We start from the raw sequence: 9,791 nt of genomic DNA, 5'->3' as shown, positions 1-9,791 counted from the left end.
GCTCAAATGACCGACTGTTGAACGTATAAGCTCCTTTTTGAGAACAAAAAATGCGCTCATAAGTGATGTTGCATATACTGAAAAATATATTTTAGGAAACCGTGCAAGTACTAAAGCTTCAATGAGTCGGTATTAAATTGGTCCATCGAGCCAAATCAAAACTTTTCTTCGACTGGTAAAGCAAAAACAACTTATGACTGAAAAAAGTAGAAACTGTTTTATTTAAAAAAAATAAAAATATAGATTAAGCAATAGAAATAAACTCCCTAAATAAATCCTCCAATTTTGCGCTATTTCTTGTCAATTTCTTATGCTTATTAAACTTATCCAATAAAGTAGTCTTGGAAGCCACGCCTGCTATCACTTTTAGACAATCTGGAAATATTGCATTGGAATATAACGTACCGGCAAGTAGTGGCAGACCTGCAAGATGTGATTGTAAATCGTCGTCGTCGTCATCAAAATGTGTAACTAAAGTATCGATAAGATGCTCGTGGTGACCGTTATAATTGCTCTTAGTGAATTCGGAGGGAGGTTCCTTAAAGATAATCGCAATCGCCTTTACTGCGGTTATTCTCACGGTGTCGGTCGGGTCGTCTAGTCGTTTCAAAAGTTCTAGAAATACAAAGGATTAAAACCTGTTGCAATTTCCCATAGCAGGAGGGCGCCACCAGGATAAACTTTAAGTAAGGCGTCCGTGTCCCAGCATTTTCTTTTACTGGCGATGAGTTTAATTAGAGTGAGAGCTTCAATGGCCAACTGGCGACTTCTGCTTGAGCTATCCTCAGTCAGCGACAATAGGAGCGGTGTCAGCTTCTCGAGAAATGGTGCAATGGTTGCGGCTTGTGGGAAGAGGTCAACTTGAACTCCAGGATTTAAAACACTGCACACGCATGCTACGGCCATTGTTCTCATTGCTTCGGCTGTTAAACCGGCATGCCAGACTAGTGTAGGTACAAGCACTTGCACTAATAGCTTTTGGAGAAATGCATCCAAATCTGTAGCGTTTTTAAATATTTTATCTTTGCACTCCAGAGCTGTGGATAGTGCTATAAACGTTTTTAAACGCGATTCTGGATCTGCATCTGTATCAAGCGCTTTCTCCAAAATATCTCCAGTCTCTTGCAGGTTTTCACCGAACGCCTCCCCTGCAATTAACGTAAGTGAGTTAATGTTAAGAGTCCCGCCGACATACCCGATTCCAAGAGAAAGCTTTCGAAGATGCATCGTTCAACTGTAATCGACGTCCACGATTTCGGATCTACATTAATTTTTTTAAGCAAATTGGGAGAGTACTCGCTCCATACGCTCGTGACCGAAAGAAATCCGAATGCGTTTTGTAGATCCTCCAAGAGAGAGAGGTCAAACAAATATTGATTTTGAGAGTCACGCAGAGCAACTACTGTAACAATAATTCGAAATATGTATTCGCCCAACTCCTTTTTCTCCTGATTGCATTTTGATAGAATTGTACGCACACATTTGACTAACTGTAATTGATATTTGCACTGAAATTGGCGAATTGTTTAATGTTCCCTGTACTGATCAAGCTTACCTTTCGACTTTGGCAAATACTATCTTCGGCCAACAGCTTACAAATGTCCTCCAAATGTAACTTGATGTATTGACAAGGGGTGCCTTTAATTAGTGACGATAAAACTGCTAATTGACCATAGTGTGGCCCATCTTCAATCGCGGGGAGTATGAGCTTACACCATGTTTCAACCGGCACGAATAATCCAATCAACTCGCCCGCTTGCAGTACCTTTACTGAGAGTTAGCAAACCTACTGTCTGATGAGTGGGACACTTTGAAAAGTATGTACAACTGAGCAAAATTACTATATCGTACAAACCAATTACTATGCGTCCAAAAATGAGTTGCTGTCGAGTCAGATTTCGAGTTTTTGTTTACATGGGAAATCAAAGGGCACTCATTTTTGATCGCCCGTTATTAGAAATGGAAAAAAGAAACCTGAGCGATGCTTAAGCACCAAATTTGTTGGTGAAACGCCGATTGGCCATGATCGGTATACCAATTGAATGCGCGATATGTTTTAAAAATTCGGAAATTCCGACCAGTTCCGAAGATATTCGAAAGAAACCAAAATGAACATGCGACGTTTCGTCTTTGTAAGCGATCTGGAATGCCGCCAAGAACCCCTGAAGCTGATAAAGCGGAGGAGTCGTCTACGGAAGAGAGTAAAAGAAAAAGATGGGAAGATTCTGACGAGAAAAGCGAATCTAAAAAAGAGGGGGCCAAACAAATCAGAGGGTACGAAAAATAAGTGGAATGATTAAGGAGTTAATGGCCGAGGTGAAGGCTATACAGGTAGACCAAAAAATTAAAAGATGAAAACAATAAAATGACAGAGAGAATAAAGTTCATAGAAGATAAAATGAAAAGCATGGAGAAATAACAGAAGAAAAACAACATAATAATTAAGGTATACGATCTGAAAGGGAAGGATGAAATAATTTATTTTCGAGATTTGAGTGCAATAATTAAAGTCGAGAAGTGAAGTTTCGACGCAATATCATCTGCCGTTTTGCGTTAGTGTGGTTTGTTGAAAATCGCAGGCACAACCGCAGATTTTCGATTATTAATTGTTTCTCTTAATTAATTTGTTCTGTCCATCGCTTGTTGCGTGGTATTTGTTTTTGGCCCTGAGGGCCTGTTTTTCTTTCAGCTTATTTGATTGCTTTATGCCGAATAAATTTGTTTCATTAGTAAATGGTTAGTTTTGTGTTTAATCGAGCTCAAGTTACCACCCAGAGAACAATTCCATGATACAATTTTCTATTTTACACCCAGAATTACAATGCCGAGACGTATTAATTGCTGTACTTTAAGAGCTGTACAAGATTTTGGAAGTGTCACACCCCCCTTGCCACTGGCAGAAGTACTTACATTAACGACAACCCGTTGATCTTCGTCACGTGCAGCCGTGTACATCGCAGGCAGTAGATCTTGCAAATGTTGCGTTAGGTATTCTTCGGCGTGAAAGGCGACCGCGCATAACAGCTGACTGCAACGAACCCTCACGTCTCCCTGCCAACTGCTTAATTCTCGTGCCAATGCGGGCGCAATATTACAAACGCAACGTTGAACTAAAGCGCGGCATCCCAAATTTGGACGTATTACTACAAAATCATTGTTCACTCTAAGCAAACGAACGTAATATAAAAACGAGGGGGAAACCATTCACAGTAAGATGTGTATACAGCATTTTTGCTATAAGTTTTTTCATGATCAACAATACCAAATATATATTGTTGTGTAAACTACCGGCGGTGTAGTTTCTCCAGGTTGAAACAATGCCGAAGATGAGAGAGGGCCACCCTGTAGTGATAACAAAATATGTGTTATTAAAATATTTCGGTTGAAGTATTGGAAATAGCAGCTGGGACATCCTGTATGTAAAATCATACAAATTATTTCATAGGATCTGGGCAACTTTATTTCAAATATTATTTTTTAATTTATTGTAAATTTAGTCAGTAATTGTTTAATTCATTAATTGATTTTCTTGCATTTAGTTTGAATGATAAGTTTAAAGCGCAGGAAACATGTAATTGAAATTTAATTGTAATGTTTAAAGTTTAATTTGGTCAGATGTTTAGTAAAAAAGTTGTTGTATCTGAACCCAGTCTTGCCCTGAGAAAAATTAAAAGAAGAAAATGTAATTAACCCCCTTTCCGTCCTTCATTTTAAATTCTAAATCAAATAGCCCTAAGAAAATTCTCAGAAGATTCTAGGGAAACTCCAAAAAAATTCTAGGCTTCACTTAAATGAAGAATGAGTTGAAATAAGAGGGGACAAAAACTAACTCATTTTTTTTCTAGAGAAACTAAAAGAAGTGTTCCTCTTGAAACCAACGTCACTAAAAATTACAAAATTAAATTAAAAATTAAAAAAGGAAGGTTTTTGAGGCCCGCAAAAAAAATTGTCTCAGATCGACCCGGAAAAAAAATTTTCCTATAGAATGTGGCCTGTAGAATCCATAATTTCAAACAGTTTGAAGATTGGGCTACTAGTTCAAAAGTTACAGCCCTTTGAATTTTCTTTCGAAATTGGTTTCTAGTCTATAACTTTTGATTGAGAAGTCTGATCGAAAAAGTTCGAATTGTTTTGGATTCTACGCACCAAAATTAATAAGAAAAAGTGTTTTCCCGAGAAATTTTGGTGCAGTCGATTTTTGGTAAAAAAAGGAAGGTAAAACACTGCCTTTTTTGGGCCCCGAAAAAAAAATTGTCTCAGATCGATCCGGAAAAAAATGTTCTTATAGAATGTGGCCTGTAGAATCCATAATTTCAAACAGTTCCAAGATTGGGCTACTAGTTCAAAAGTTACAGCCCTTTGAATTTTCTTTCGAAATGGGTTTCTAGTCTATAACTTTTGATTGAGAAGTCTGATCGAAAAAGTACGAATTGTTTTGGATTCTACGCACCAAAATTAATAAGAAAAAGTGTTTTCCCGAGAAATTGTGGAGTAGTCGATTTTTGGTAAAAAAAAGGAAGGTTAAGTATTCAAATACCTTGCGAAGTATTCCAATACTAAATATTTGTGAAAGTATTTGAGTTACAAATACAAATACTGCTTCCATAAAAGTATTTAATTACAAAGTATTTGAATACTTTAAAGGATTTGAATACTAAAAAGTATTTACAAAATCGAATACTGCCCAGCTTTGTCACCAGACCCCTCGGTCCTACATTTTTCGTCAAAACGTTCAGCCCTAAGGACTCTGTTGTAGTTTTTCATAAAGAACATCAAACTTTGGTCTCCAAATGAGCATCCCTAAATTTAAAAAGTGGAAAGGGCAGTACATGTACACATTTGTAGCAAGTGGTTTCCCCCTTGATAAAAAAAACCAACAATTCTCCGGATAATATTTCGGAAGTGTAGTCAAGTAATCCATCTGATCTTTCAGATCGCTCTCATTTTCTCTTTCATATTGTAAGCCGATAGTTTGCCACAATGCAGATGCTTTCTCTCTGGTTTCGGGAATTTCGTCATTTAACCTACAAGCACCAATTACAATGGATTACAATTTCCTAAATCTAATACCTACCCAGTTAGAATTAAGGGCAGCAACTTATGGAAGTAGGAGTAACGATCACGATAGTTCAGCAACCAACGTGAAGCGACCTGAGCCACCATCTGCCTTACCGCCGGAATCTGATCGAATAATCTTTCCGCCATTGGCCCAGCGGCTTCTTCAAGTGCCTTGTACGGACTGTGCATTACAATGTCTCCCATGCATTTCACCGCTTCAAGTCGAATTTTGAAACGTTGGTACGTAAAAGCGGTAAGTACCGGTTTAACAAGACTTTCAGCTTGCATGTGAAAATCACGAGGTAAGGCGTCCGCCAATTGCGTGATGCACTTACAACTCGCATCCTTTACAGCCGGATGTTTATCTTTAACCGTCTCACACAAAATACTAACACAATCATTTAAAAAAGGTTTCAATTGTACTGTATTCGAGTACTTGACAATGATCTCTCTCACAAATTGCAGTAGTTCCAAGCGAATCTCCTCGGATTCCTCGACCAACTCTACCGTACCGATTCGTTCAACAAACACAGGGAAAAGGTACGTCAAATAATAGTCATTCTTTGGCAACTTGTCAATAACAAAAAATTGCATAAACTTAATCGCCTCACTGCGTACAGCTTCGGTTTTATCCCTAAAAGCTTTGAGAGTATAAATATGCGTCTCGTTGAAAACCGACTGCATCTCTAGATCACTGAATTCGTTAGTCAACAGATAGTTTCGCAACTCGATCAGTGCTAGTTTCCGAACACGTTTATCTTCGCTTTGCAAGTTGTAGCAAAGCTTTCTCGCTTCAACAACCTTCTCGTCACCCGAGTTTGTAGACATTATCTTTGATTTTAGTTGACGGTTTTGTAATTTGGCAGTCTGTCGGTATGTAGCTTAGCAACGCTATTTGGTCAATAGAGGAACCTGCTAACAAAATGGTACAAGTGTATTGAAATACATTGCATTTTTTGCTAACTAGACTAGGCACTTTAAGTTTAATAAACATCTCACTGGGTTACTGTAAACTGTAACTTATTCGTACTGCCGCTTATCCATTAAAATTAATTTCAAAAAATCTCAAATTGAGGTTATGTTTATTATAGTAGTTGCTCAATTTGAACTACAGATACAAATTTGAACTACTAATGACTTACAAAGGGATGGTATAGAGTGGAGCAAAATTACATTTCTTTTAAAATCGACCACAAATGCAAAATGTTTCTTTTAGGAGATACGTTCCAAAAAATTACTTGAAAAGGAAACATAAATTTTGTGGAGATGACAGTTTTCCATTTACTACACTTGCCTCGGATTCTGAGCCCACATAGGCAACCCTTTCGATCCGTGATTAGTGTCATCACCCAATAAGATTGAAAGTAGGAGAGTTGGTTCTGGTCAACAAAACAGTTCTCAAAAATCATATTCTCGAGATTTAAGTTATCTATAGAAGGCTAGTAGGTAGCAAAACAATACACATACTACTGCTTGTTCTCTGGCGCCTACCCAGAGAAGCTTAAGATAGGGGCGATTACAGCATCGCAGAATTGGTTATTAACAAAAATTATTTGCAAATTCTCATTTGAAGATTGTCCTTCAATAATCAATAAACCTCTCTAAACGGGATCTAAGACAGAGCATGACCTTGTTATTACCCTATGGCATTGTTTAAATACTTTAGTAGTATTTAAACAATGCCTATGGGGATTTAACAGAAATACACAATTGACTCCCCTATAAATACTGATATCACTTTGCTCTGCAGCTTAATAAAATCTTGAGATGGAATTGTCATGTGACCACTTCCGAAAATTGGAGGACTACAAGTTCACTACAAACTTTGGGAATATACAGCACCACAAGTATAAGGAAAACTCATTTATTGTTTATGAAGAAAGACGTTACATATAAAAAAAAATTCAGTTAACTAATACATTTTACTACAGACTTAACCGATGTCTAAATTTTCAAATGACTTACCTTTTAAACTTCGTACGAAACACTTAAAATATAATTCTACATACTACACCTTACAGAATAATGAACACTAATATTGATAAATTACATTAATAAAGAAATTAAGGAAAAACATAAATATATGTTGCGAAAATTTACATAATAAAACAATTTAAGCTCGTTCACCACGAATTCGGCGAGCCAACTGAATATCTTTCGGCATAATTGTGACACGCTTCGCGTGAATGGCGCAGAGATTCGTGTCTTCGAATAGGCCGACCAAGTACGCCTCGCTGGCTTCCTGCAGAACAAAGAAGCGTTACAAACTAATTTCTCAATCACACTGATTTGGTTAAATAGTTAAAAATCCAAAGAACTCATTATTTGCTTAATAGATTACATACCTGAAGGGCACCAATGGCAGCAGATTGGAAACGTAAATCGGTTTTGAAATCTTGCGCAATTTCTCTGACCAAGCGCTGGAACGGCAATTTACGAATGAGCAATTCAGTCGACTTTTGGTAGCGACGAATTTCACGAAGGGCCACGGTACCCGGACGGTAACGATGCGGTTTCTTAACTCCGCCAGTTGAGGGTGCCGATTTGCGGGCCGCTTTCGTCGCTAGCTGTTTGCGAGGTGCTTTACCTCCGGTAGATTTACGGGCAGTCTGCTTGGTACGAGCCATTTCGTTTCACCTGAAACACACGAGCATATAAAAAAAAACCGGGAAATACAGAAACAATCATGGCGGAGTTGATACACTTTCCATCATTTAAGATAAAACGAAAATTTCACCGCGGCTAAATGCAATTCTTGCTAACACCACTTTATGTTACGTCATTACATAAACCCTTATTTTCTAGTAAAAGAATCAGAATTTACCTTTCAACCACAATCAAAACACAATTTTCACTAGCAATCAACTAGAACCACAATGCTGGGAGACGCTTTCTGTAATAACTCGATTCGACCCGATAGTGATTTGCATGGTTTTGATTGGTAGAAATAACGAACGCCGCTATTGGTCAAAATAACGAACTTTGTGATTGGGCCATTCCACGTAGTGAAATACAAAATTTGTGCTACAATTTTATTTTCGAAATCAATTTTTGAATTGAAAAACTGCACGGATTTAGTTCAATCTTTTGCACAATACGAAATTTTACATGTACTATGTAAATCCTACAGAACCTTCACGAAAATGGTGCGACAACTTTTCAAAAATCACTATGTTCGCACTAGCTGCATGAAACGCAGTAGAAAATTCACATAGTATTATCGTCTATACGAGCCTCACAAATGAAATTATTCAACTGTAAATACAAGTGTTTACCTACTTAGTATTATAAATCTAGATAATTATTAATTACGTCGCGACTAATCCTATTTTTGGCATAATTTCGTTTATTTGTCAGGTACTTACGTTATGAAACTATCCGGCTGCTACGGATTGTCCAATACGCTGTGACAAAAGGGAACCGAGAGATGTCGCTGTATGCGCTACAACTAATGCGCAAGTAGAAAATTTAAATTTTGAGGGGCAAAGAAAATTGGCCAAAAATTAAGATTTAAACAATATGGAAATAAAAATCAAAATGACTCTTAACTGGAAACAGTTAGCAATGGTATTTGTAAGCTGGTGGACTGTGAATGACATTTTTGTAGCATTAAATACTGTTTTTTTTAAATAAATTCTATTCCTACTCAAAACATTTTTCATGCATGAAATGTAACTAACACGTTCATTTCTCAATTACTTTTCCCTACTGCCCTTTCGTCTCATTGATGTAGAGAGCATTGTGGGCAGTACCGTGTCCCCTGAGAGATGCTGTAATACCTACACTCACGTACAGATATTACAATCAATCTGAAAGATAAATCTTTATTATCGCAAGTAACCATGTCTATATCATTGTTTATTTATTAATTAATAAACAAAGCCTAGTATAGGTACTGATTACGCATATACAGAGTGGCCCAACGAGAAATATACAGAGAGCTTTTAGGGTATTAAATTTAGAAATTTCGAAAAATCCTCGAACACGTCAATTTTGTATTCGAGGGGGAGAACTTTTGGAACACAAATCACGAACGCAACGCTTGTAATGTTCCGGGCGGAGTAGCATAAACTTTATTCTTTAAATATCCCCACAAGAAGTAATCTAAAGGACTTAAATCAGGGAAAAAAACAATTTCAAATGCGAATATCTCCGAAACGAATCAATAGAATTTAAAAAGCAAAGCAGATTAGTAATCACGATTAAATTGGCTTTCAAATAATGTGCCATTTGCTATAGGATTCCATTCAAAATTTTAGAGGTTATAAGCTCCCTGTAGAGGGGTGAAGACTTGGGTTCGTAATTTGTATTCCGAAAGTTGTCCACCTTGAATACAAAATTGACGTGTTCGAGGATTTTTCGAAATTTCTAAATTTAATACCCTAAAAGCTCTCTGTATACTTCTCGTTGGCCCACACAGTATACAGTAGTGACACTCGAGTTAGGGTCGTATGTCCACTTTATCTTTTCACGAATATAAGCATCAGCATATGGAGGGGTGTCTATACACAAGTAAAGTCCAAAGTTAGTGCTCTGCCTTTATTCCAATAGTCCAGGCCCTAGAGCTCAAAACAGGGGTTCACTTTGCACATTTCTGAGACAAAGAACCAAGATGCAGGGTTTATGTTTTTTGGGTCGCTGAATCCGAATTTGACATTTGCACAAAAATCCGCATGACGCGGGAGCCGCCATCTTGGAAAAATGGCGGAAAATCGGCGGTTTTTACACAAAAC

General features: G+C 37.4%; 2 protein-coding genes across 5 annotated transcripts; both read right to left on the bottom strand.

Annotated features, from left to right (window-relative positions):
• Nucleotides 1–194: 194 nt before the first annotated feature.
• Nucleotides 195–6,149, bottom strand: LOC116177987 (dynein assembly factor 5, axonemal). Of its 3 annotated transcripts, none has more exons than XM_031497196.1 (9): nucleotides 6,023–6,149; nucleotides 5,075–5,970; nucleotides 4,879–5,024; nucleotides 2,911–3,143; nucleotides 1,556–1,765; nucleotides 1,196–1,508; nucleotides 672–1,148; nucleotides 424–615; nucleotides 195–375 (listed from the first exon to the last, which is right to left on the bottom strand). In XM_031497196.1, exons 2-9 carry the CDS (start codon nucleotides 5,884–5,886, stop codon nucleotides 245–247), a joined length of 2,514 nt encoding a protein of 837 aa, XP_031353056.1. In that variant the 5' UTR covers nucleotides 5,887–5,970; nucleotides 6,023–6,149; the 3' UTR covers nucleotides 195–244. The 3 variants fall into 3 exon arrangements, with proteins under 3 accessions (XP_031353056.1, XP_031353057.1, XP_031353055.1); XM_031497197.1 differs by having other exon boundaries at nucleotides 5,075–5,973; nucleotides 6,023–6,147; XM_031497195.1 differs by having other exon boundaries at nucleotides 5,075–6,149.
• Nucleotides 6,150–6,966: 817 nt separating this feature from the next.
• On the bottom strand, nucleotides 6,967–8,554 carry LOC116177986 (histone H3.3). 2 transcript variants are annotated; one of them, XM_031497193.1, is made up of 3 exons: nucleotides 8,424–8,554; nucleotides 7,404–7,695; nucleotides 6,967–7,300 (listed from the first exon to the last, which is right to left on the bottom strand). In XM_031497193.1, exons 2-3 carry the CDS (start codon nucleotides 7,683–7,685, stop codon nucleotides 7,172–7,174), a joined length of 411 nt encoding a protein of 136 aa, XP_031353053.1. In that variant the 5' UTR covers nucleotides 7,686–7,695; nucleotides 8,424–8,554; the 3' UTR covers nucleotides 6,967–7,171. The 2 variants fall into 2 exon arrangements, with proteins under 2 accessions (XP_031353053.1, XP_031353052.1); XM_031497192.1 differs by lacking the exon at nucleotides 8,424–8,554 and adding an exon at nucleotides 7,883–8,085.
• Between the last annotated feature and the right edge of the window lie 1,237 nt (nucleotides 8,555–9,791).

This window comes from Photinus pyralis, unplaced genomic scaffold (genome assembly GCF_008802855.1).
Source record: "Photinus pyralis isolate 1611_PpyrPB1 unplaced genomic scaffold, Ppyr1.3 Ppyr1.4_LG8, whole genome shotgun sequence".
Classification (NCBI taxonomy): Eukaryota; Metazoa; Arthropoda; class Insecta; order Coleoptera; family Lampyridae; genus Photinus; species Photinus pyralis.
Note: the sequence above shows the minus strand (reverse complement) of the source record. Positions and strands in the feature narration are given on the sequence as shown.